This window comes from Candoia aspera, chromosome 15 (assembly GCF_035149785.1).
Source record: "Candoia aspera isolate rCanAsp1 chromosome 15, rCanAsp1.hap2, whole genome shotgun sequence".
Lineage (NCBI taxonomy): Eukaryota > Metazoa > Chordata > Lepidosauria > Squamata > Boidae > Candoia > Candoia aspera.
This window is the reverse complement of record NC_086167.1, coordinates 2049663-2077552: the sequence shown is the minus strand read 5'-3', so window position 1 is coordinate 2077552 and position 27890 is coordinate 2049663. Positions and strand designations below refer to the sequence as shown.

At 44.0% G+C, this 27890-nt stretch overlaps 1 protein-coding gene and 1 long non-coding RNA gene across 2 annotated transcripts; both read right to left on the bottom strand.

Moving 5' to 3' along the window:
• Positions 1-394: 394 nt before the first annotated feature.
• EIF4ENIF1 (eukaryotic translation initiation factor 4E nuclear import factor 1) lies at positions 395-27890 on the bottom strand. Its single transcript, XM_063315786.1, has 18 exons — positions 27744-27890; positions 25319-25392; positions 20386-20513; positions 19765-20054; positions 18887-19088; positions 17808-17983; positions 12686-12821; positions 12277-12456; positions 9920-10146; positions 6928-6999; positions 6201-6393; positions 5505-5587; positions 4514-4653; positions 4221-4308; positions 3780-3909; positions 2753-3091; positions 1977-2141; positions 395-1846 (listed from the first exon to the last, which is right to left on the bottom strand). Exons 1-18 carry the CDS (start codon positions 27885-27887, stop codon positions 1620-1622), a joined length of 2994 nt encoding a protein of 997 aa, XP_063171856.1. The 5' UTR covers positions 27888-27890; the 3' UTR covers positions 395-1619.
• On the bottom strand, positions 7036-9759 carry LOC134505849 (uncharacterized). The gene is made up of 2 exons (XR_010068755.1): positions 9055-9759; positions 7036-8988 (listed from the first exon to the last, which is right to left on the bottom strand). It is a non-coding gene; the product is annotated as an uncharacterized LOC134505849 (long non-coding RNA).

The window sequence follows — 27890 nt, the reverse complement described above, 5'->3', positions numbered from 1 at the left end:
GTGTGTCACTGTATCTCATCGCATACTTTTAAAAATGGGGAACAAAAATTGCTTCATTCCAGTAATCCTGGATGAGGAGCAGCCTGATTTGAATATCTGCATCTCTCTTCTGGCAGACCTGGCTAAGCAGCCTCTAAGATTTCAACATCAAACGAAGTCTAATTCCCCATTTCCCCAAACTTATTTTTTCTAAATGTTTGCCCAATACAGAGTTCTAAAGACCTAAAGAGCTTAAATATTTCTGAGCTTTGAGTTTTCCTGATAAAAGATGGATGTTTCACAATGGATCTTAGAATTTCTCATGGGAAACTGTTTACTGTTTTTTGTTTTTGTTTTGGCTGAAATCAAATTTAGTAAATATGCAGCTGCAAAAAGTATCCCTTTACACAGTGAGTCAGAAAGCTCATAGAATTGACTTTATTTACAGAATGAGTTCTGGGGAAACTGTCATTTAAAAAAAAGTTATGAAGCAATCTTACAGGGACAAGACCATGACCACTTGTACTCAATGAGTTCATGTTACAAAGTCTTCAAGTGTTTAGTCATTGATGGCCCACATAGATTTCATGGTACAACTGACAGGTCATTTCTCCAAACTGTTCTGGGTCATCGACATTAACACAGCATGCCACCAACTGGAACAGTTCAGGATTTGGTTTATTTTTGGACTGAAGACATCACATTTGTGTGTGATTTAAGGCTGTTATTTCACAGCAGGGGAGAACAAGTTGCTACAACTGCTAGCAGTAGTAGACTCTGGAGAGCAGCTATGTTTGACTTGTTTAGTGGACAGCAACACTGAAGATACACCATACTGCAGCAGAGTTGACAGTCAGGTGCAAGGTCTATTGTACCTAAAGCTGTGTACCGTTATGAAGATCAGCATCTTGCAGCCCACTTTCCAGGTGCTTAAGAACCCAGCCTAGTAGCTCCTTTTCCTCTTGACTGCAAAAATGGAGAGTATATAGTGGCCTTTTCGCACTTTTGTCACTGCTGCCTAGAAAACAATGTGGTGGAATAAGACTGGAGTACACAAGAGGCAAAGCAACGTCACCTGGTTCACTCACATTGACTTGTGCGGCACCTTTAATACAAGTCCCACATGTACAGTGAATAGATCCAAACCAGAGGCACACAAACTAAAGCTTAACTTTTTACTAGCTACTCTTATGTACAGCTGTATAAGTTCAAAAAAGCTCTCCCATGGATATATACAAAAAAAGATGTTCACACATTGGTCTGTACATAGAATTTCCAGTGATGAACCCTTAGGCTGCTACCTCTGTCCCAGGAGGTCACCAGCACTTCATTCCCACATTTTTACAAAAAAGCCAAACAAAAAAGGTAGATGCTTCCAGAATTCAACTGGTACTGTCTCGCATCCAAGTTTTTCCAGGGTTCGCTATTCAATCTATAATGAATTCTTTTAATCTTGGTGTAGACATGGAAGCTAGGACAGGCGCCATGTGCTTTTAGTCACTCCAAAAGAACTCTGCGCAAAGTGCTAAAACCAAAGCACCCCAAAAGAAATAGCAGTGAAGCACACAAGAGGCCAGCTGCCCAAGGAGATCCGTGTCTAGTCAGATGCAGCGCAGATTCCTGCTCTCCCACAAGGCTCTTCACTGCCGGTATTCCAGTTCGTCCACGCTGATCACTTTGGATGGCATGGAAGGGAGCGGCTGCTGTAAGACATCAGAACCAAACCACTTTGCGAGACCGACAGGAGAGCTACTCCGCTGGGTAGCACGATGGTCAAGCTGCGAGTGCATGTGAGGCAGTCCAGTCCGAGAGGACGCAGGGGGAGGGGTTGTTTGCACACCAACAGCAGATCCTTGCGTGCCAGAGCCTGGAAATGAGAGAGACGGAGACAGCCTTACATTACAGATCTGGGATGAAGGTGGTGCGTGACTGGCCTGTTGCAAAAAGAACATTTAGGACCCCTCAAATGGGTGGCATGACGAAGGGAGATGCATTACCTGATCGCTGTAGCTGCTGCTGCATCATTGCCAGCTGCAAAGGTGTCGCTGAGCAAGGGTTCAAGAGAGGATGGCCAGCTGTTGTTAGAGGGTAGCATGGTTGACCAAGCAGGGGAGCAGATACTCCCTGTAAGTGAGCCAGGTCAACCCCAGGAGGAATCATACCTGTTGACCAATACCGTTATTAAGCAAGGAGTCCACACACGTAGCACTTCCCAATGTGTACTTCTAGGGGCCTCTCTCCCCACAATTCAAGGTTGACAGGAAACAGCGCTTCAAAGCATCTGCTTGTGAGTTGAGAATGGCAAACTGCTGGCTTGCCCTTGCCATCCAGGCCATTTCAGAAATAGTCAAACTTGAAATAATCGGCAATTGTTGCCTCATAAGGCAAACTCAGGGCCCTTAACTGTTCCTGATGATTATGAAAATCAGCACAACATGCTTGCTTTATCCCCTTCCTATCAGAAACCATGCCACTCTAGTATATAACAACAGAAAACATTGGGCTTCTCATCAGATGCAGCTAAGCATTTAGAGTTACAACTCCCAGAATTTCCAGATGTGACAGATTCCATAAGGTGAAATGCAAGAGCTGCCCTTGTGTGAAAGCGAACTCCCAGCTTGTAGTTAGATCAAAGGACGGGGGGGGGGGGGAGCTGATCTTCAGAGTCTTTCAGCAGCGTCTGACCAGCCACACATAGAAACTTTGCGCAAACAAAGGATTGAACTAGATGGTCAACAAGGCCCCTTCAACTAGGAGTGACACTACAGCTTACCTGCTTGCAGGAGAGGAGGAAGATGCTGTGGATGAAGGCCTTGTGCCAGCATCCTTTGGACCAATCCGGGGGGCAGCTGATGAGCAGGTCGTACCATTTGAGGAACCAGGGGAACTTGGTGGACTGGACGGAGAAAAGCATTCCCTGGCACTGGAGAAGCCATCGTAGGGGTTTTTCTCCCAGCAGACTTTGGCCTGTGGTCCTGCTCTTTGGTGGGGCGGTTCGCTTGAGAAAGTGGGGTTGTACATGCAGTACGCTGCAGTGATGCCAGTTTGGTGGCTACAGAGGGCGAGTTCTCTTGGTCAACATGATCTGTGGACCTGGATGGCAAAAGGCTCACTGCAGAGGAACACAAAAGAAGCCAAACTCAACCACATGTAATGGCATGATCTATCCTTTTCTCAGTGGGAGGAAGTCTTCTCAGCCAACTTAACTCCTTGAGGGTAAACATGGAGGATGGAGGCTAGCTCAAGAGCATAAGGAGCTTCATGGCTCCAGGAATGGTTTGTGGCCCCTCCTTGCCTGAACTGTGTGCTTTGCATTGTCCACACTGCATAGCTGAAGGAGCACTTAGTTCCTTGGACGGCACTTCTGACATGACAGAGCAGGACAGAAAAACAGCTATGCTTTCCCCTTACATTACTCTTCTGTCCTACGGCTGCAAGGTCTGTTCTACGGACCCTTGTCTGGTTTGAGGAGAAGACAGCAGGTGGAGGGATAGCCTTGCTCCTAGTCCAGGAATAATTTATATTTACTAATATATCTAAGCATCCCTGGAAGTCTGGTGATGGACTGCAAGAATCCGTGTGGTAATTTGTTAAATCTCCATGATCCCTCTGGATCTGGACAGAACTGCCAAGTCTACCAGGAGCTCTCCTCTTAGATCAAAGTCCTCGTCAGAAACTTCCTAACTTTAGGAAGACCTACAGTCAAGAGTTTTGTAGGTGCTCTGGCACAGATGGGGACTTTTTCCTTTCCAGTGCCTTTTAGGAACTGTCTCTCCGTACACAGATGTGAACCAACATACCTTCAATTGTCCTTGGACCTTCTTCTCGCTCGCTTGATTTCAACTTTGCTGCGTGGGGCTCATCTTTGCTTTTGTCTTTGCTTTCATACATCTTGCGTATTACTGAGGTAGGAGTAAAGGAAGGAGACAGCTGCAAAATCACAAACCAACAATTAATATTCATTGTATCTGCCCCCCAGATGACCAGTTTTGGTTATGTTTATGGGCCCCACTTATACAAAAAAATATCTAAGACAAAAAGAAAACACAAATAATCAGGGTCGATTAGAATGAAGAATGCTGCCAGCCCCCAAAAATCATGCTAAGGTAAATCTGTCTCCTCCGTATTTCCATTTGTTTAAACTTTTGTTGTGACAACCCTTCCTTTCATCTTGTATTTGTCACACAGAACGTAAAGCGAAAAGTTCCCATGTTCTTGCAATGGCTTGGGGTAACACTGACCATGCTAGTGATGGAGGCAGCTGTGGTCGGAGAAGAGGCGTTTCCTCTGAGCCCCAAAGAGGCCGGAGACTGAGTCACGCGCGGCTGCCTATCAAACAGAAATTCACGTTAGAACGTCTTGCTCTGCCTGCAAGGAAATAAGGAAAGTCCTGCCTGAAGATTTTCCAGCAAGGAACGGCTGGTGTCTCCTCTTGTTTCATCTTACTTTGTAAGATGGAGAAACTGAGGTAGATGGGCAGGCAGTTTGACATTTGTTTGGCATTTCCAACTTCCAGCCTGAATTTTAAGCTCACCGGTTCCTGAAGCCATCTCTGTTTTTATCCATCTGTAGTTTGCCAAAACCTGGTTGGTAGAAATTTGGCACTTGCATAGTTAAGTCATGTGGAAGAGAGAGACCTTCTAACGCAGCTTGTTGTAACTCAAGAGGATTCATCTGAAACCAAGAAGGCCTCAATCAGCCAAGAGTCTAAAGATGGTATTTTATTACTACTAAGGCTGTGGACACTAGTCTTTGTTGTTGTTTATTCGTTCAGTCGCTTCCAACTCTTCGTGACTTCATGGACCAGCCCACGCCAGAGCTTCCTACTGCCTTCAAATTTCTGCCACTTTAACAGTATTCTATTACAAAGTAGGTGCACCAGTCACTGCAGCTCTCTGGAGTGTGTCATGCTACACTACACTGTTCTTCTCCTATATTAACTCTGTCTTGTGCATTGTAGGGTTTACCTCCATTCAAGAGCATATGTATGCTGGTTAAACTAGGCCAATGCCATTTCTCAGAGCTGTAGCACTGTGTACAGTATCAAAACAGACTGAGTAAAGTTCATTGCTATGCCACATGTGCTTACATGTTACCCTAGTCTAAAAACGTGTCATCTGTTCCCTATTATTTCACATTCATTCCAGTTCCTTGGATTCCATTAAGTGAGGTTTTCCCCATTATCTTAAATAATTAGAAAAATGGTTGAATTATTGGTGTGTTCTTTTTGCCATTCCACGTATCCCAGCATTTCCCAAAATGTTTGCCTCCCAGAGCAAAATGCTCTGACCTCCAGAAGTGGGAAAGGGACCATTTGCCACACTTTCCTTGCATGGCAAATTATTCTGTATATAATTCAGGAGGAACATTTCAGCTGTGGCATCTTCGCTCTGAAAGTACAACATTTTGCTCGGAACTGTTCCACCTGGAAGCAAGCCAAACCGGCTTTGTTCGGCATTCGTTCCGGCACCCTGCTTCCAAGCGTAGGGCCAGGAGGTGGCAGAGGAGCCGGTTCCTTCTCTCACCTGAGCAGCAGCAGCTGGGCTCACCGATTTTCGTATCCCCTGGAATGGATCAGCCAACAGCTGCTGGGACCCTGCTCCAAAGCCTATAAAGATAACGAGCAATTTCACCATTAAGACAGTAGCCCATTTATTTTGTGGAAACTGCAGTTTTTGCATTATTTTGTTCTAGAACAAGCATCTTTCACTACAGTAGGTCAGAATGCCAGTCTCTTTAGAAGGTAAGAATGAGAGCTACTGATTGCAGGAAATGAGAGAGAAAAACCCAGGGCATTTCAGCAATTACTTCTGGAAAGGACTGCCAACTTGCTCAAGGGAACCCTTTTCAAACCCTTTTACCATGTTTTAAAATGGTAAAAAGTGCACCAGCAAGGAGAAGGGCCAGCAGCCTGTCATGCCAATCCCCTGAAAGCAGCACATAGTGAAACCAGCCAAGAGGTTACTTCTGCTGTTGTGTTAATTTTGATCCAAGTGTTATGTGGAACTGCTTGGATTTGGCTTATTCTGATCACTTCCAGCTATCCTAGACCTGCAGTTCTGCTAGGTGCTACAGCAGCAGTTCCTGCAAGGGACTGGTCCAGACGAACACCAAGGTCCCTTCCGTTCCATGACTTTGTCTCACGGAAGAAAGCACGCTTCAGGTATGAACTGGCTAACATCTGAAGCTGCGGAAACTCCCTGAGCGGGAACGTTTCTCACCAACTGGAGATGGAACACGATGCCTCAAGTAGTCAGCTGAAGCAGCCCGCGTGGGAAACATCTGCGAGATGGGCGGCTGCGGCGGAGAGGGGGCTCTCTGGCCGAGGAGAGAGGGAACAGGCTCCAAGCCACCCATCAAGGTGCTGAGGACACTGGATGATGTCTGTCTGCAAGGGGGAGGCCCAAGGATCTCCTGGGGAAGGATGCAGCTCTTTTAAATCCCCCACGCAGTTATGTATTCTGCATTTTTCTGATGATGCTATAATGCTTACAAACACCGTAGCTCTATGTTTAGTGCATTTTATATCTCTATTAATAAAAATACAACAAAACAAAGAGATCAAGAAGTTGAGGTGTGGAGTCTGATGCAGACGTTTCAACTCCAAAGAATGGAAGTTTGCTAATTGTCTTCTTCCAAGAGGTGTGTTAGTGGGGCATAACATATTTATCATAAGGTCTGCAAAAGCAGAAAGCAGTGGGTGTGGGGAAAAAGCGGTTTTAACACAACTCACTCATATGCAGCCAGAGTAATTAAATCAGTCTTCAGCTGCTGCATTCTTGATTTACAGACGTTAACTGCTAATTACACATCTTGTGCACCACATAGAAAGGATTTTAGAATAAGTAAAATGCTCCACTGATGCTCTAACATTATAGTCAGAAATGCTTTTGGCTTGAAGACAGGCCCCAACAGAGGTCTCAACCAAAGAAGAGAATGTTAAAGTACCTGCAGGATATTCTTTGTAGCCGACTGGCCTGACATCTCGGAAGGTGGCATCAGTTGATTTTCAGGAGTTTGCTGGAAGGAAAAGAACATGCCAGCTCTCTCTCTCGCGCCAATGTTCAGCGTCTGGCCCAAACTCAACCAGAGTCCACCACCACATGCAAAGGTGAGCACCATTAAACCGTTGGGGTGCTAAATTGTCTATTTTGCCACCAAATGTCTAAAGGCCACAGTCAGCTTCCTCATATTCCTCCCTAACAATCCAAACACATTTTTGGCTGACCTTAATCCAAACTAACAAACCAGCACTGGCATCCTGAAAGTGTTTGGACAACATTTAATAGTTCCTGGCATGCCTGATTTGGATCTTAATACTTTGCTTGCATATATAAAACTACTAATTTGGTCTTTGCATAACATTTAATAAATTCTATTGATTACAAACCACAAAGGAAATAGTTTTGCATAGTCTGCAGCTGAATTTGCCTGCCACAAGAGTCTAGATTAAATATTAAAGGAACCCTCCCTCCTGAATTTACAATTACTTTTTTAAAGGAAACATTCTTCTTCTTCCAAGGATTTTGACTACGTAGCAACAAATTATGTCATTCTTTTATTCTGTAATATAGATTGTTCATTTATGTCAAGACGCAGACTTAAAATAAAGACAACTGCAAGTTCAAAAGCAGTTTTATTGCACATCACATTTTATAGTCAGGCTCTTAAGTCTAGGTTTCAACAGCCTTCAAAATCAGGTAGCCCTCATTCCTTAGCAAGGTGGCAAGAAAGCTCTTTTCAGATAGTGCAAGATGACAAATTTATGTCATACTAACAAATAATTTCAATCCACCTCTTTTCTCTAGCTTTAGTAAAGAAATAGGAGGAGGAAGGAGTATTAGGTATGTTCACCACCTTGAGTTATTTATGAAAATAATAAAGGCGGGATAGAAAAACAAACAAACAAACAAACGAACAGGGAGTTACCAACCTTTTTAGCTTATGGCACATTTGGGATTTTGAAGTACCAGAATACATTTTCAATTGTAAAATGTTCTCTGTGGTGGGTATAGTAGGACACAGGCACCAATTTCTCAGAAAAGCCAATGAGTGGGAATAAAAACAATTTGCCCAAAAACCTCAATGAAAGGCAAAGGCAAAATATGAGCTTGGATCGCTATTCATTTGTATTTACTACACTTTTCACCACTCCCAACATACACAATCCACTCACCCAAGTTACTTCACTTTTTATTACGATCACCCCCTCTCCTCGTTCTCCAACAAGCTCACGCAGATTCCACACGTGCAGTTGTGGGGTGTGTGTGTGATATTCTTTCACTGGGTGCGTTCCAAAGCAGAGCAGCCAGTGGGATGTTTTTACTAGGATTCCTGCACCAAGTAGGAGGTTGGACTTGATGGCCTCAGTGACCCCTTCGAATTCAATGTTTGTATGATTTTAAGGTTACATGTCCTGATGGATTATGACTTTAAAGGCCACCAACTTCTTTGTATCTAAGAAGTCTGCAGGAATATACCACAACTCTACCAGAAGGCAAGGTTTGCTTTTCTTGATGATTCAAGGTGCTAGTTGGCATGTCTGAATAGTCACAGCAGACCATACTACTAAGAAAGGGAGTAGCCACCATAGCTATGAGCACAATTTTTTTCACCAGCTCCAGCCTGAAATTCTCTCTAATTTCTGCTCAACCAACTCACCATGAAAGTCATACTGAGTCCAGAGAATATTTATGCTCTTGGACTATTCATTAGTTTCAAAGGGTAGTGTTTTCTCCTCTTGAAGTCATACCAGCCAGAGAGCAAGCAGCGAGAAAACTGCTTCCACAGGAGAACCCAGCAGGAGCAACAACTGAGGACATTTCTTTACAGATTATACCATGGAACGTGACCTGCTCTTATCAACACAGTTTTGTACACCTCAGCGCTCATACAAAGAGCATCGTGAAAGATACTAGAGAGTTTTGTTCAGTTCACGCATTACGTTGAGCTATTTTTTAAACATGGTTTGTTGAGAAAGACACAGTTGCCTGATTCGTAGCATCAGTACTAAACCATTTTATTTTTTATTTACTTCATTTATCATAGTTTTATCACCGCACATCTCCCCCATACGTAAACCATAACCCGTGGTTTAGAAATCGCAATGGCTAGATTCATCCATCATGCAAAGCCCCCCAAAACAAGACCAGAGCTAGCTTTGTGAGATGCGCCAGTGGAGCAAGGTCCTCAGTCAGGACCTCGTTCCACTACTGCATTGATCAAGGTATCGGCAACAATGACCCGTTCAAACGTTAACAGCAAAAATGCAATGCTGATTTTTCCCCTCACCCAAAACAGTCAGAAGTATAGTGCTCTAGATTAGATCAAGGAAAGTTAGGGATACATTTTGGGCCACATCCTAAGTGACACTTGCAGGACAAATTTTCCCCAGAACGAACACCTAATTCAGGAGCAGGTCACTCACGCAGGTTTCTACAAATGGTTCCTCTCACCCTTGGGCCTCCTCAAGGTGCATCAGAAACTTGATCTTGTATCCTGGGAATAGGATTTGCGGGGGAAGGGATCTGTTTCCATCCAAATGGAACCACTGAGGTTTTTTTTGAAGAAGTATCTTCAGTCACTGAGTCTACTCAAACGCTCCAGCATTGCGACAGACTGAGGCTGAGAGCCAGCATTTCTGGTGGAAACGCCATTTATCTAACCCCTTTCCAAGAGCTTTAGTTTGGAATGCTCAATACAGATACTTTTGGGCCCAAGCAATTAGATTTCCAGAGTATTTTATCCATTGCCGAAATGGGTGCTTTAATGCCTAGGCTACTTTTGTAAGCTGACTCTGCTAGGGAAAAAAGGTTATCTATAGGGAAACTGAGTATTTATTACATAAATTATGCATGTTACACAGACATTATGCACAGGTAGTTTGGTATACCCCAAGGTCAGGTGTGGCTGAGTTTATAACCCCAGTATTGCTACTTACATTGACTTTGGGCTGTGAAGGTAGAGTCCCACTTGCCTTCATAGTACTGACTAATTTGTTGAAGGCAGACATATCACCGTCTTTAAAGCGCCGAGAATCAGCCTTGTTTAGTGACTCCTCCATCCGCTCTGCCATTAAAGGGGCTGCAGTTTTCCCCTCCTGATCCATTTTCAGGCCTTTCAGCCCAGCTTCTACTTCCTCGACTGAAAGTACAACCCCTGAATGTGCTGAAAAAAATGTGGGGAAGGGGGAGGAGGATGGATAAGGAAGAACTAGATGCTTAGTTTACAGCGTAGATTTAGGGACTGCAGAAACTGTTAGAAATCAGGGCCAACAGAGCATTTCAAGCTGGTTCCACCTTTATTCAGGAGGACTTAAAATAGCAGGAATTCCAACACCACGCTAGAAACTAACATTCAAGCTGCGGCAGAACCAGATATAAAGCTTTTAGGCCAACTCAATAGCAAAGTAATCAAACAAGGGATGGGATCGTGCAGATGGAGGAAATTAATGGATTTTCAATCGGGATGCCAACAAATCTGAAGCTTAAGTGAAAATAACAAGGCAGCAAACAGGTTTGCAGAATTTTAATGGGGAACAAAAAACAACCAGCTATACAGACCCATCGTATGCAAGCCTCACTGACACAAGCAGTACGACAGCACTTCTCAAGTGTATTGCACCCAAAGCAGTAAGAGACATTGTGAAATCTGCCAGTGGAACACTTTTTAAACAATAACTTCTTCCAAGAACTTTTGAATGGGAATTCAATGATGGTGTATCTGAAGTAGAGAGAGAGATCATTGGGACTTCTAACTGATGATTCACTGGGAGGGAGTAAAGCGAAAACCAAACTCTCACTCACACCAGGTAACCGATGAAGCCTACACCACTTCTCTCACCTCCACCTCCCAGCAGAAGCTCACGCTAGAACGCAAACAGTCTGTCGTGCAGCTTGCCATCCTTTGGCCACCTGTCTCAAAAATGCTAACTAGGGTGCAGCTGAACTGGGCTAGGACTTCCCATTCTGGCTTTGAAAGACAGGTCTTCCATCCACAAGGCTTTTCTATTCTTTCATTATTTCACTTTGGTAAGAAGTACAATCTCAGATTTGAGGAATAGCCATTTCCTCTCTTGCAGAAGCAGCACTTGAGTTATCCTCTGTTTAACAATGGAGAACAGGCAGAGTCAGAGCAGCTGTACAAGCTAACCATTCCGGGGTTTTGCTTGTCAGAAGGCTTACAGGACAGAGCTGGTCATGTTTGCTAGGGAGAGCTGCAAAGAAATAGCAGCTCTTTGGTGGCACGGAAATGGCTGGCAAATCCCAGCCAGAGAATCCCTAAGAAAATACTCTTGCATTAGGAGCAGCTTGTCTTGGCAAGACACTTCCAGGCAGGAGGAGATGATGGAACCCTGAAGCTGAAGGCTCCCTTGGGCTGGGCTTCCTCACAGCAATCTAAAGAACCCCTGCGATGGACGAGCCTGGCGGCTAGGGCTGCAACTGAGATGCACCGGCACCCGTGGAGGTAGAGACCTAGTCCCAATCCACTCCAACCCGTCTTTCAAACACATTCAGCAGGAAGGCTGAAGCCAGCAAAAAAGGCTGGGGGTTTATGTGGGAAGATGCCCTTGTTGCAGGACCACGCCCTCAGTTTTCCAGCATCCACGTTAGCCAAGCTGTGAAAAAAAATATAATTTCGGCTCTCCAGGTAATTTGGATGCACAAAGCAAAAGACGCAAACATTTTAAGGTATTCCGCACTGGGCACATGCCTGTATCTGTTTCAAGTGGCTAAAAGACTTTGTCCTGAAACCCAGCAGGGCTGCTTGGATGCATACGCCACATGCAGGACTTCCAAGCCAGTTGCTCACAGTTGCTCAATAATCAGCAGGAACAGCATGATGGGACAACAGCAGGAAGACTAAGAGCTAAATCGCCCCCTTGTGCAATTCTTGTAAGCATGGCTTGCCATTTCATGCACTAGCCTGTTTTCCCCTTTTCTGGATTTTCCTGTTTTATAGCAGATCCAGAAAAGCCTCAGGTAGCTGCTGAACCTTTACTGAAATCACTGAGGCAACGGATGCTGGAAGCCAGCCTGGCAAGAGCGGCTCAAGGGGCAAGCGTCAGAGTGCTTAGTGGTTTCACTGTCACTTCAGATGCCACTCAGGACCAGAGGGGCACCAACTTCACCCACGCCAACAGGCACGGGCCAGGCAATCCCAAATCAACAGAGACCCATGGGGATTCCTGAAGGGGTCCTTAGCACTTCCTGCACAGAAAGGAAAACTTGGCCCTTAAACGTGTTTTTGCCAGAGGCACCCGAAGGCAGAGGTACAACAGCAGAACGGAAGACTTACTGCTCTCTCTAAGCTTCTCCTTGTTGGCTGAGAGACTTGAGAGGAGAGGCTTTAAGTCCACTTTAGCTTTCTGTAGCATCTCTAAGATGTCCACTTTGTTTTCCGAATGATCTTCCAAAGGAATAGGAGCAAAGTAGTTTCCAGAGTTCTGGCCAGGGGACAGAATGCCTTGCTCTAGACCTGAAACAGTAAAAACCAGGACTGCCTTGTAAGTTTTGCGGCTAAGTAACACAACGGGAACCCAGCAAGACGTTCACAGGCTGCAACTGCAATTTTCTACACACTCCCTTCCAAGGGCTAGACATGACCGCTTTAGAATGAAGCAGCAGCCACCAACACGGAGAAGCTCACAATCCTACAGCTCTCTAGAAGGCGTGGAATGGCGGCTGAAAGGACAAGACACAGTTACCTGCCAATCTCTCCAACTCTTCGTGGGGCGTAGATCTAAGACTACTTGAGCGGCTTCCAGATCGACTAGGATTAGAAAACCAGCGGCTGAACCTGCTGGCAGACACAGAGCCTTCCCCCAGCACATCTTCTATCATCTATAGCATGAGGGGAAAGGAATAGTATTTCAGACAGTGACAGAACAAAAGTCTGAGAATTGTGTGTAAGAGGCAGCACTTACTGCAAGCCCTGCAAAAAAACCCTCCGCCGTAGCGGATGGCTCCTCCCTGCATTTCTGAATCTGGAATGTCACAGGCAACCGTCTCTCTTCCTTCCAAAAGCTACGTCTGAGCATCCATACAGGATGGATACCCGTCACGTCTCCCTTCTCATTTACGCCCACTTGTGTCTGTGCTTTGCCCTGAAGTCTGACCCAAGGGCACTTGGCTCAGCAGCTTGCATCGTGTGTTCCAGTTGCAGAAACAGGCCATTTTTTAGAAGTCCATGAAGGTTTAGAAGACAGGGTTTTCAGTCCCATGTTTTATCACCAGATCAAGCCTACTACGCACCAAGGCTACATTTATTGAGGAAAGAAATGGGATTCGCTATGCTTCCCATAATATCTCATTGAAGAGCTCAAGAGAATATAGTTGGGACAAATGGTTAAAATATGGTTAACTGTTCTCTATACCATTTCTGGATGCTTCAACTATCCAAAATGACCTGCTAAATACAGTACAACCAACAGACGTTACTAAGTCCACATCGTACCTCTAACCAAGGTTTCGAGCACTTTCTTCTAAAGCCATTTTCTTTTAACAGGAACACAGAATCACTGGTCTGCTTACCCTGCCAACCACTTATAAAGAGAAGCTTGCACCGCGAAGACATGATCCTTACCTCTTTAACTACCTTGTTTTTCTACACAGACAAGCAGCTTTTAAGGTAATGTGTAAACTTAAGCATTATTATCTTAACTCAGGGCTTACACTGTTTTAACTTCCTATTTTCTTTTAAGCCAAGTTGTTTAATTAAGGGAGAGGGATAACAGAATTAACTGGGGAGGCTGCCATGCTGCTGCCAAGGGCAGTTCTGTGTCGACGAAGATTCTCAGTCATCCAGGCGGAATTGTCTGTGGGTTGAGTCACGGCAGCCAGACTTCTTTCTTTTTGGTTGAAACGTTCCACTGCCCGTCAGTCTGAAGAAGCTGCTCGAACGTTTCAGCCAAAAAGAAGGAAGTCCAGCTGCCATGACTCAACCCACAGACAAGGGCAGTTCTAGTTTCTAGTGCTATCTCACTTTCAAAGAAGGCCTCTGGCTCCACAAGGATCCGCAAGATGTTCTCAGAAAATAAAAATGTGGGTGGCTGCTTTTTAGATACCAACCCAGAAAAAAATGAAGCAGATAAGGCAACGACAGGGAGTATCTCAGAGAGCTAGACTTGGTTGCGGGTGAAGGGGTTGGAAGGCCGCCATTCCTATTTGTGTTACTGAGAAACGTATTTTGCCGTCCTCCCGGAGGGTAAATGCATGATTTGGCATTTGGAGCTCAGACTCCGTTTCTGCCTTGCATTGAGGTCCTTGGCCAAGTTACTTCTCCTCTGTGCTCAAGTGTTGGTCTTTCATTAAGTAAGCATTGGAGGAGAAAACGGGGGTCGAAAAGAACGGTTTCATGTTTTGGAATTCAATCCCTCCCCTCTACTTTGAGCTTAATTCTTGGGCAAATTTCTCTCTCGTTTTGATCAGGTTGCTTTTTGGAAGGAATGGGGTTGTATGACTGGCCATGCCCACCTTGGCAGCCACTTCGTGAATAAGCATGCGTCCACGGCAGCTCTCTGAAGAGCACTCATGCCTCTCTCAAACGTGGCCACAGATCAATAGCATTCCAAATCTATCATCAGCACCTACTTTGGCTGTTTTAAAACTGGGACCTTTCCAACCTTCTACAAATAGGCATAAAGTCAAAAGTGTTACCCTAACATGCAAGAAGAGGAGTATCATTGAAGAATTAATGAGATGCAGAACTCAAAGCACTACTGTGCATTTAGGCCAGGATTGTATTGATCAGTGCAGATACAGGATTTTTTTTTTAAGGAACAGAGTTTTAACTGTATTATTCTGATCCCTTACTTGGCACCAGCCAAGGTATCTGAAAGCTTCTGACTTGAAATTCTGCAAAACGAAACCAGCGACGGGTCTGTTCAGGGCCAACTGGGAAATGGATTTCTCAGTCTGAGCTAGGAGGAAGGATCTACTGCTCCTGACAGACCTGGACCAGTCAACAGAGAAGATTAGTCTGAAGCCAGCTTTTCGTGATAGTTCGTTAAATGTTAACTATTTAAAGACAATGGGGCTGAGACAAAGTAGTCCAGACAGGAATGTTGTTTAAAATGGACATTGACGGTCAATCGTTTCCTGTTAAGTAGAACCCATTCTGTCTAAAAGCAGAAACCCCTTATGGTAATTTCCTGGAAACTAATTAAACCATATTCCCCCCCCCCTTTTAAACCAAACTGCACTGATTAATTGACATTTAGGTCACATCAAGTTAACAGTCTGAATCATATATCAGATTGAGGTGATGTATTAAGTCATGGTCTTAATCACAGTTCACTAAACAGGATCACACCAAACCATAGTTCATAAACTGCAATGGCTGAGTTCACACAAAAAGAAAAATCACGTTATAGTTTAGTGCAACACATGAACGCAGCACGTGAAAGGATCTGAATCTCTTTCACCAAGAAATAACCTAAGAAGTTTCTTTTTTATTTCAGCCACACCAATTTTGAATCCAGATTCACATTCCAGGTCTTAGGCAGCTGGCTGTCAGCTCAGTTCCCACAACGCCTTATCACATGTCAGCTCCATACAGATTTGCAACTAAGGAAATGCAACTGACCTCACAGTTGCTGCGTTGAACATACTTTTGATTTCATCCAGGATTTAATTGAGGCTAGTAGGGTCAACCCTCTCCTTGTTTAGCAACCATAATCCATTCCTTAAATCAGGAGCGAAATGGTTGCTAAGCAAACACGTGACAGAGAAAGATACACTGTGAAGATCACTGGCTGCTGCCATCTCTGTCAGATAAAGTTCTCTCTTGCAGTGTCCTGTGCCTGACTCCTTTTTCCCCCTTGGAGGGGGGAGAGTTTGCTTAAACAAGCTATCTCTTCCTGAGCTAACTGTGCTTCCCTAAAAAGGGCAGATCACAAGTTAACAAGATCAGCTATGTGACCTTAATTCAGGGTTCCTTGACCAGGGCTCTGTGGCACCCTAGGGTTCCGCGAGAGGTGTCTAGGGGTTCCCTGGGAGATCACGATTTATTTAAAAATTATTTCAAATTCGGGCAACTTCACATGAAAGAGGTAAATTTCATTCTGTTTTTAGTTTAAGAACACTGTGAATGCATCTCTACAGGCCTACACGTGAAACAAATAGAATCATTTTGTAACTTCTGGCCTATATTTGAGCCTGAATGTGCAGGGGTTCCCTGAGGCCTGACAAATATTTCAAGGGTTCCTTGGAGGAGGGTCAAAAGGTTGAGAAAGGCTACCTTAATTAGTTGATTAGAATCTTCCCCACTGCTGCCTGAAACTGACCAGACCTTAATCAGCTTCACACTGAAGGCTTTTATTGTCAGGCACACAAAATTAGGTAATGTGTGCATTGGCCGGAAAATCAATTTCTTATTGCTACCATTGTTTTTGTGAACAGTTGCTAAACAAGGTAGCCACTAAATGAGGAGTGGCTGTAGAACAAATGTTTCTTAAGTACATTGGTGGCCAGAGCCCCACACTCGGCTTGAAAACAGAAAGAGAAGTAGCCTCTGGGGGCAGGAAGGAACCTCACCATTGTGCCTTCTGATAATTGGCTTTTTGTAAACAGTCATACCCACCGTGCCAATATTTGGGGAAGTCTTTGTCTCAACATTCCTAATCCACCCTCCCCAAAAACCAGTCCAAAAAGGGGACTGCTATCCTGATGGGAGAAGCCAGATCATCATTTTGGAGGGAATGAAAACAATCTACCACAAAGGAATTTGTTATCTGAGGTATAATTTTGGCTCTGAAAGAGCTAATGATATTTCATCCTATAGCTTTAATAACACTTTTCACGCTTGCACTTTCTGGGTAAAAGCTGAGATTTGCATTAAGTTCAGCACTAGTGAGAAAAAGTGCCTACAGGTACAGTATCTCACAGCGGTTTCCATCTTCTATTAGGCAAGCTTCACTTCCATGTCTCCCCAATTGCAAGCAGGCAACGGTAGTCAAATGTCTAGGATGTGTTGGTTAAAAACATCCTGCACACTCAGTACAAATGAGATTTCTCCACCTGAGACCATGGAAGTTTCCTGTGAGTTTTACCAAGTGGGGTCTGCAATAGTGTTGAAGGTGTATTTGTTCGGGGTCTCGGCCAGGCAATGCTTCCAAGCAGGGCCTCTCGTTCCACTCCTCCCTCCCACCTTCTGTTTTGCTTCCCATTTATCAACCTGCCCTGGGATGACTGAGCAGGCCAAGGCCTCAGGCTGATTTCAGGTTGGCCCCTCCTGAAGACTCTTCTCCTGCTAACCTCAGCATGCACGTTCCCTCTTGTTTCGAGGAGACCCTATTTTGGTTATAATTATGTAACCAATATATTTGGTTATATCTGCTAGTCAGTGGAGTCACTTCCTTAGATAGCTTCCCAAAGGAACAAGGTTGTGTTCACAACAGTTTGTGGGATTTCAACAGCTAAGAACAGAAGTGCAGTTTAAAACTGCACTTCCCTAGAACTAGATTAGATGTTTATTGAAATATCAGTCAGAGCAATGGACTGGGAACATGTAATTGAAAAGATTTCACATCCACCTTTCTTTAAGTAGGATCTGTAGTGTTTATCCCCTTGCAGAGTGTCTGTGCAACCGTCACCAAAACAAGGAGGCCAAGAAATGGAGTGAACTGCCCAAATATCCAGAGAGGACATGCACGCGATCCACATGAAGCCCAAACAGGGTGTTCTGGAGCTTTTGAATTCTCAATCCCATTTCCCGATCTTACCCAAATTTTCGGAGCAGCAGTAGGAACAAGCTAAGTTAGTTTCATTTATCAGAAAATCTTGCTTTAAGATGTTCCATACTGAAGTAGATGCTGTTTTAGTACTCACTGAAGCCAAACCTGGAACGCTCTTATCCAGGTTGAAGAACTCATTGAAGTCAAACTCCCCCGGTGCCGGCTCTGGCAACGCCATTTCCCTCGGGACTTCCTGGTCCGCTGCTGTCTCCTGGCCAAGAGCTGTCTGCAGGTCTTCCTCCTCAGTTACTCCACCATTGCATTCTATTCCTTGGAAGCGCAAATCCAAAATCAGTCCAGCCATAATGATCTTCAGGGCCATCTCAAACCAAATATTTGATACTACATTGCTCAGTTGCCTTTTCTGAGAGCCGAAGTTCAGCTCATAAAAAGCACCTCCCAATTACATATAATTGTTTCAAGGTGAATCTCAGAGCCCCTCCAATGAACATTCAGGACCGATAGCAGAAAGGTACCAGTTAAAGGCACTATCCTAATTTTTTTTGTCTCCAATATTTTTGACTCAGTACTTCAAAACCTGTTTTGTAGGAAGTCTCAAGACTAGCACATTCAGCCACTGGTTCATAAGCACACAGTCTCTAGAAAGAGCCAGCTATGGAGAATGTAGTTCAACATGTGAAAAATACTAAGTAACCAAAGACCTTGTTTGGGAAACTTCACATATGGCTATTTTTTCCCCAGTATCAAATTCAGAACTTGTGATATTTTCCTTCTGGAAGCAGGCAAATGGATCTTTCCTCTTAATTTAGTTTCTGATGAAGATTAAAATAGCTACTATCAGTCATGAATTTATCAGAATGGATTGTGCTTATTATTTGGCTGACTGTCTTGCTACCACACTGGTGACAGAAAGTACCCAAGGAAACCTACTCATTACACCGCTTGGCCAACCTTTCTGTCTGCCCTTTGCACTAAATCTTCTTTATCCTAGACCTCATTCTGGAGTACAAAGAAGATACACATGATAGGTAGAAGTAGGAAGATGATTTTAGAGCAGAAGCATTTCAGTCCAATCTTACTTTTTGTGACCTTACAAAATAACATTTTGGAAATAAAATTATGGAGGATGAACAAACAAAAACGATGGCTTGTTTCAACATACACGGAGCTTTTCTCCACCTAATCAAGACTGTGGCTTTCAGCATCAAGTACCTTCTTTTAAAGAGGCGGTGCGGCGCCTTGTTCGTTTTCGTCCTTTGTGTTCCTCTTCTAGGATTTTATCATCAAATCCCGTAAGTTCAATGGTTTCTGACTGACTGGTGGGACCAGCAGAGAACCACTCTGGCTCCTCCTCTGTGTAGGAGTCATTCCTTCGACGCTCCCCAAAGACACGCTTGCTGTCCCCATATTCCCTCTGACGTTTGAGGGCACAGAAAGGAAACCAAGTCACAAGAAATACCAGGTTTTCACCATTACTACATTCTTATCCAATCTTTGGCCCGGTACTAAGCAAGGAAGAAATTAACAGAAAAATTTGGGAGGTGGGAATGCATCCCTGAAGAGGAAAGACTGCAACTAAATCATATTCCTTTCTGAGATTCTGAATCTTTAATAACCAACAGACCCGATCTAACAACCGAGGTGATAAAGCTGAGCCCCGATGACTGCTGTGCTGAATCTTGGCAATGGTACGTCTCGTCCTGGTCTCTGCTCTCAAAGCTCCCACCCGTTGCCCCTGGGATGCCCACAAGGACAGAAACCCCCCACTCAGAGGTCTTTTAAGGAAAAAGCAAACTATTCCTATGTTGCGAGCCAAGCTCACCAATTCTCAAGCCAGTTTGGGTCAATATCATCTGACTCCAACTGGAAATCAGAACTTGTAGCATACTGCCAGGTTCAGCAATTTGATGTACCCCAAAGCTTATTCCTGAAAAAGCTCTCTAGCATTATCTTGCCAGAAGTCCAGGCTGCAAGTATTTCCAGCATTAGAAGACACACAAGTCTGCAATCCCACCATCCAAAAAATCTAACCCAGAAAGCAAGCACCCAAGCCCAAACCACGTTCCTGCTTCACCCGCCTCTGCCCTCACCCTGAAACGCTTGTCTTTGCATTCCCTGTCACGGTCTCTCTCTCTCAGATCTCTTGGGTCCTTTTCACCGCTTCGGTGGTCTTTATCAAAGCTTCTTGCAGAAATTATTCTCCCACTACCAATTCTGCGTCCACCAATGACGCGGACACCGTCGTTTTCTTTCTCCAGGGGACTCCCGGCTCGACGTGCAGCAGCAGCTGCTGCAGGGACATGGCAGCCCCCTCCAAAACTTCGCCTCTGGGGACTCAGCACTATGTCCAGCTCATCTTCTTTCACCCGTTCCCTGGGATCTGTATGTTTGAAGAGGTTTTAGCCACATGCTGAGATGGAGTTAACAAATTCAAGGAAAAACAGGAATAGTTCCTATTTGTTAAGCAATTCATTTCCATGCAAATAACAATTCAGCATTTCTATTTGTAAAACAGGAGATCTCCATTTTAAATATCCCAAACGAGCACCACCTACAATGTCCAAAATAAGATCTGCACTGGTTTAATGTTAATCCATTCTATTAAGAAATCACAGGATCCAAACTCCCTAAATTAGCACCTTATGACATTAACATGGTTATATTTTAGATTTGTAATTCAATTTGTAATTTGTAGCGAGCATGATACTTACCCACTATTCTCCGAATGAGGGAAGGACGATCTAAGTCTAATTCCTTTCTTAGACCTTCCACCGGTGAAGTCCTTCCAGAATTTGGGTACAGCGACGCATGCCATTTTTCAGGGTCCCATACCCCATCACTGCAATATCGCAAAACCAAAATCACACTACATTGCCACTACCTTGTATTTGGTAATCAATAATAGGCAGAAGTTAAGCAGTGACATGTTGCTGAAGTCTCTTCGTCAAAGCTGTATAATCAGTATCGTTCAATGTTAAAGAAGCTACTCTTTCCAACCAAAACCCATGGCAAGCGAATTGTCCCTTTTTGTAGCAGGACAGCATTACGATGGAGATTGGCGCAGGATGCAGGATCCCGGTTGCCTATATTCTCTCCAGATTAAGGAGAGATTGTTGAAATAGCCCACATGACTCTGCACAGCCACTCCTCGTGAGTAAACTGCAGGAGCTGTTGTGCCGTTTGCCTATAGGTCAAGCGTCTGGGAGTCGAGGGAGGAACCATCTTTGCCCACAATCGTTTATGCAGCCTTTTAAAGGACAACAAGCTCGACCGAGCCTCCCTTGGATTTGTTTTTTTTTTCCTGCTGCCTTAAAAGGATTAAGACCCTTTGGAATGGCAAATTATACTGTATTCGCTAGGTGAGTCACCTTCTCCTTAGAGAAAGAACTTTTAAATATAATTTTTAAAGCTTGTGAAAATATTACTTTTTGGATTAAATAGCAAAAGGGTGCTTAGCATATGGTCTTTAGAAAGTTGAACAACAGATTAAGGGCCCAGATGGACTTGGAATTATAATTTTAAATGCCCACAAACAGTTCTGAATTAATTAGAAGGAATTTTCTCATGGGAAAAACAGTGATTGTTTTGAGTTTTTTCATGATAAGGGGACCCTGAAGGTTGGACACTAGAGGGAGCTAGAGAATAAAGAAAATGGAGCAGAAATCTATAATACAAATTTGGGAATATTTGTTGGCCAAGCTTTTTGACAAATTTGATGAATTGCTTGACAAGATTGATAGAGCTGGTTGTAATAAAATTATAGAACAAGAGTAAGTTGCAATGGATTATTTTGAAATTACTTTGAAGGGGGACTCAAACATAACAAGTAATGAGAAAGACATGGGCATACAAATAGAACTGATGGATGACCTATTCCCAAATGAGATGTACAACTATTGAATATAAGAAACTCACTTGGATAATTTTTTTTACTGGATATACAAAAGAACTCTGTTAAGGTTTTCAAGGATTTTATTTGAAGTGACAAACAAGAGGACAAACTTTACTTATTGGATATACAAAAGAAATTTGCTAAAATCCTGAAAGATTTTTGGCTTGAAACACAGATGAACAGAAGCCTAGCTCTGGGACTCTTTTTGAAGGGGTTAAAAGATATTTTTAAAAACTCAGGGAAGGAATACAAGGTTGGCTTATTTGATCAGAACTAAAGGAGAAAAATAGTTACAGCTGGTTGCCCTTACCGAACTTTTGCTGAAGAACAGCTCTGGCTGCCACCAGTGGGAAGAGTACAAGACTCACAAACAATAGATCGGATCTCTTACGGTAACTAGGCCAGCGTTTCATAACATCTAAGATGCTCAGTGCTGTTGACCAAAGCAAATACTCCACCTTCCTTGATTAAGTCCTAGCCTTGGAGGTGGAGAGAGAGTAGCATCTCATCTCTAAGTTTTGCTACACCTCTGAGGCGCTCCAAACACTTTGGAAACACCAAAGGAGAAACGCAAACCCCGGCCCTCCTCAGAAGCTTGGCATTAATGAGAATTCATTTTCTATACAGCATTTCATAGAAGCCTTGGCACCCTGCTCATTTCTAGGAACTGAAGTTTGGGGTTGCAACCTCATGTCCCAAGTTTAATTAGTAACAAAAGACCAGGAAGAAGGTTTTGGTGCTTGAAGTCCAGCATTCAAGATTTTGGATGACTACCAAAGCCATTCTTAGTTGGGCTTGATAACAGAACATGAAACTTGTTGATTAAGATAGTTTTCTAAAATTAGTATATTATTTGACTGGATCTTCTGTACAAACTCTGACTTAGCCTATGGCCTGGGGGAAAAGCCAGTTTTTAAAGACTGTTTAAACAAGGCCAAGTTAGGGGCTATCTGGATTTCTGGGAGGATGCTGTTCCAAGGGGAAGCGCTGTGACAGAAAAGACCCACTTCCTGGGTGCCACCACTGTTTACTCAATGGAACCTGGAGCATGCCAGCTCTGCCCAATTGTACAGGACAAGTAGGAACTACCAGAAACAGTCACTCAGACAGCTATGCTACGAAGAGCTCTATGAGTGGTAACCAGCACCTTGAATTGCACCTGGAAACTAACTGGCAACTGGTGCAGCTCATGAAGCAAGGGTGTTACATGGACCTATCGTGGCAATTCCCTTTCCTGCCCATACCACTGCACTCTGGACCACCTGCAGCTTCTGAGTAGTCATTAAGGGCAGCACTGCGTGGAGTGCATTGCAATAATCCATGGCAATGGACTATTCCCTGTTATTATGGGAGGAACCGCTTCACGTAAGAATGCTAGGTGGTCCCCCCCAGACTGAAAGGAATGCTCCTGATGTTAAAGTACCGTATGGCAAGAAAGGTGCAGCTTTCCCTTGACAGTACGGAGAGTCAGAATTGGGCAGAAAAAATGACACATCTGTGTTTGCTTTTAGTGACACTGTTCTTATAGAAAAAGTGGGTAAAAGGAAGAGAGTGACCAGGCTGCTAATGCTAGAAGGAGCCCTGGTCTCCTCCGCTACAGCAGGCACGACTCTCTACCAAAACCTCATTTTCTTGAAGGTGGGCTAAGGATACCCTGCCCACGTTTGTTGTTTATGGTACAAAGAAGCTCAGAGGAAGACTGCGGTGCCCCTGTAATACACCTGTCAAAGCCAGAGTTAATCAATACACAGGTTCTGAAAATGCATGGCTGAAACGAAGGGAAGAATAGTGGCGCTTGGCTGCAAGGAAATTTAACCGGAGAACAGGACATGCTTCTCCATTAATTGGGCAAGAACGCTCTCTGCCCCACCGATCACATGGGCTAAAATGTGATGCAAAGCCAGAGGGTGTTGGCTAACTTTCAGCACCAAGAAGCTCCCTGTGAGTTAGGCATATCTCAGCAACTCTGCACCAAGCTCACACACTCCCACAGAACCAGGAAGGCCCCCCTCTGTTGAAGCGCGCTCTGAAAAAGCATGGAACCACCAGTATCACCACCTTCTTGCGCAGTTAGGCTGAGATGGATCACTGAAGAAGTCAACTATGACTTCAGACAGGAAGTGTACCGAGAGACAGCCCGTGTCGTGAAAATGGCTAAGACAAGTGCAGTCACTGCAGGTCCAGGCAGCAGTTGCAAGGTGACAATGCTGATTGGTCCCACGCACGCAAAAACAAGGCAACCGTAAGGTCTCATCAGTTTTGCAGGCTGCTAATGGGGAGGCGGAGCACGTGGGAGTTCTGCCTTGAGTAACTTGCTCGTGCAGCCGGTTAGGCAGGAAGGCTCCTTGCTAAAAGCTGTCATTCATGCTTAGCCCACACCTGTGAGACTTGTTAAAAACTCTTCCAAACAATATTTAAACCTTCTCCTCTTATGAACGTTTGAAGCCTCCGCATGTTCCCTTTGGAGTCGATAAATGTCCCTGGATGTTGTGATCTGCTAAAGAATAACTTCCAGGTTTGCCAGCCGCCAACGCCTTCCATGCATTTTGTCGGGCATCTCTGCTTGTGTGCTAAGCCCGACACACAAAGCAACGTTGATATAGTCCACACCAATGCAAAGCTTAGTTTAACACTCATTATAACCTTGCTCCACGAAAGCATTTTGGAGCACTAACATGCAAGCAGTGTTTTAAGATTCACAATCTGCCTGTAGAGAAGTCTAGGCAACACTCAGGAAAGCTTTATTTGGAGTTCAGCTATTTCCCTCAGAACGTCTGCGGTATATATAGTGCAAGCAAGACACGCATGACTCTGTGCATTATCTGCTTCATTATGCCGCAGCTGCTATGGTCACGATGCATGAGAAGCCGTTTCCCCTGCTGAGGCCGGGAGGACCTACATCCCCCTCCTCCGGCACGCCCAAGCCTCCTGCCAGCGTTTCTCTTGTGAGCAACCACGCTGCCACAGCAGCCGTGTCTCGTGCAGACCCCCTCGGCAACCACAGCACCCGCTATGTGCTCTCCAGTGACAAACATGTAAACTGGCCGCAGATGCTGGTACCTCTCCCTACTGCAACCTGAGGATAAAATGCTGGCTTTGAACTATGTCGCTACCCTGATTCTAGTTTATAATTTGCAGTGTATTAGGCAAACAGTGCCAACCCAGTTGGAGATCCCTAGAGCAAAAAAGAAAAATGTTTCCTGCCAATTATACTTATCAGTTTAATGGTCTCCACACATATTTTGCATCACACATTTAGATTATGCATTAGTGAGCTGTTAAGTTTATGCTGAGGTTTCTTCATCTTTCACTGGTATCTTTTCAACCAAACGCAACAGAAAAAGTTAACAAGCTGCATTCACTGTAATTCCTGAATGAGAAACACAGAACTCCAGGCAGCTGCACCTAAGCCACACTTTGCTAACATATAAAAGGTGAAGCCAGAATGAGGTTTGGAGTTTAAGCCACATGCTATCCTTCCTTGCCCCATTTGTTCATGTGCTGCATTTTGGCACTTCAATCCGTATGTTTAAGTTGGGCAACTAAGAACTATTTTAGGTCATTAACTAGGATCAATCATAGTCAATTACTTGACAGCCAGTTGGAGTTTCCTGTTCTGGATGTTGGGAGGCATAAAAATTTAATAAACAGTGATACAAAGTGTAGTATGCAATGCACATGATTAACTCCTACTTAGTGAAGTGGCATATCAACATCCAAACTGGCCCATACTGTTGGCTTAACAGAAGTACCTGTCATATTTTTCAGAGAGACATGATGGCCTTTGTTTAGACTGAGGATGTTCTTTAATGTCCAGGAGTTCTTCCTGAAAAAAAAAAAATCCAATTCACTATATTATGATATTCAATATAAATATACTATTGCATAAAAGTGCAATAAAAGAATGTTGTTAAAGTTAGACTATTTCAGAAGTATAAATTGAATAAATAAATAAAGTAGATGTTCATTGAGCTATTCGGTTGGAAACTAAAGGATTTAGAACCATGACAAAAATATCTTGCTCACTGGCCAAGTCTTGTACAGTACTCTACAAGAAAGAGTTTTGTGTGCTTTCTCCATATCTTAGGATATTTTTTTTTCTCCATATCTTAGGATATGGAGAAAAAAGCTACAGTGGTTAGTGGGCAACTATAGGATTATAAAATGTACTTTTATTTAAATGCTTCTATATTATTTCCTATTGCCTTACTTAACAAGCCAAATGTCATGATCTTACGCAGCTGGAACAAGGACTGAGAACCATTTTCATTTTTTAAACACATTTCCACTTTAATATACTGAACATCATACAGATACTACTGACATCAATGGGACTACATCCCTTGGATTTATGACTGGGGTAACATAAATAACCTGGCATGGGGCCAGGTTACCTGAGGGACCGCCTCTTCCCCATTACATCAGCCCATCCCACCCAATCGTTCAGAGAGGGCATGCTGCGGACCCCGTCTGTAAGAGAATTTCATCTGGCGGGGTCCAGGAAGCGGGCCTTCTCCGCAGTAGCTCCCACCCTGTGGAACATGCTGATGTCCCAACAGTCAGGAACCACGCTGAGACGAGGAATAGGTCTCTAGTGTTTATTACTGCTACATAAGACAGAAAATCCTAACAAACTGAAGAAGCGTGGGAAAAACCCAGACAGATAAACTCCAAAAGCTAAGGCGGGCCTGACCTGTGTCTCTCTGAATGGCTGCTTAACTCCTCAGTACTACACATGCGTTTTCCCCCCTGGATAGAGGCCCCCTCCTGCTCACCATCAGTACTCATGACATTTGCCCCCGGAGGTGAGATTGGCCCCATCGCTCCTGGCCTTTCAATGGAGTCTGAAGACCTGGTTCTGCCGCCTCGCTTGGGGCGGAGAGGGGGATAGGATGGCTGCTATAGATCACTCCTCCCACACTTGGACTGCTTTAGATTCTTGTGCCACTTGGACTTTATTTTTTACTCTTATTTATATTATTTATTATTGTAATTTTATATTGTGGATTTTATGATTGTTGTTTTAATTGATTATTGTAAACCGTCCAGAGTCCCCCGAAGGGAGGAGATGGGTGGGGACAAATTGGTTGGATGGATGGATGAATGAATGAATTCTCAGGAACACAACAGTTATATTCGCAGCATGTATTCAGAGCCATCAACTCTTGACATTCACAGATGATTTCATGGATCATCGATAGTGCAAAGCATTAGGTCTCCTAACCTCGGCAACTTCAAGATACGTAGACTTCAGTTCCCATAAGTTCGTACACCCTAAAGTTGCAGAGATTGGGAAGCACTGGTCTAAAAGCCTAACTTTGCACAGCTCTCAGAGAGCAACAGGTGTCCAGGCCAGGGACGCCTATTTGTCTTTAGTGTAAATCCCACTTCCAGAGATTAGCCAGCATTGCACAAAGTTTTACGTCACAGTGTCTCATAATCTTGTGTTGCTGTACAGCATAACACTTGATGTCTATGTATTTCAATCTGAACAATTATACGTTTACTCTAAAAATAACACTTAGAGATGAGAATAAAAGTAATATAATTTAAATTGATAATCGTTGTTGCAAAAAAGTTGGTTTTGTTCATTGTTCCGATCATTTAGTAAAATGAACCCACAGCAGTAACAATTACAAGAGGGTTTTGCAACTGTGAGCCAGTTTGGTCTAGGGGTTCAGGCAATGAGCTAGAAACCAGGAGGCCGTGAGTTCCAGTCCCGCCTGAGGAACAAAAGCAGGCTGGGTGACCTTGGCCAGTCACGCTCTCTCTCAGCCCAACCCACCTCACGGGGTGGTTGTTGTGGGGAAAACAGGAGGAGGAAGGAGTATTAGGCATGTTCGCTGCCTTGAGGTATAAAAATAATAAAGGAGGCATAGAAGATAAATAAATACTCAAGTTTACTTCATACATTACTGTGATGACCGACTGAAATTTATAAGGCCTGAGATGCTTGTTGCTCATTAGGGGCATCTCTTTAAATGGGCATCTCACTAATGCCTTATTATAGGAAAAGGATTTGAAAATCATGTCCAAAACCAGAAAAGTGTAACAATAAGTAGCTACCAGATTTAATTCCATACTTGCAGAAAGAGGGTCCTGTTCTAACTATGGGGGGAGAGACTCTGATGCCAACATTTTAAACTCAGTATTTGAACAAGAAGCCCGGCTGCTTACTTTCGTGTATCGATGAGGGAACTTCATGGTACTGATTACGTTCATGTTAGGCAAAGCATCTCCATTCACAGCTTCTGCCAGTACACCTCGTTTATCCATAGCTGAACTACGTGGGGAATAAAGAACAGAAACAAAATCTGACATCCC

Coding starts and splice junctions, on each gene's coding strand:
- EIF4ENIF1 (XM_063315786.1), bottom strand. CDS start 27,887: ATGTCAGATTTTGTTTCTGTTCTTTATTCCCCACGTAGTTCAGCTATG. Junction 25,393..27,743: donor TCCCTCATCGATACACGAAA/GTAAGCAGCCGG, acceptor TTTTTTTTTCAG/GAAGAACTCCTGGACATTAA. Junction 20,055..20,385: donor CCTCATTCGGAGAATAGTGG/GTAAGTATCATG, acceptor TCAAACATACAG/ATCCCAGGGAACGGGTGAAA.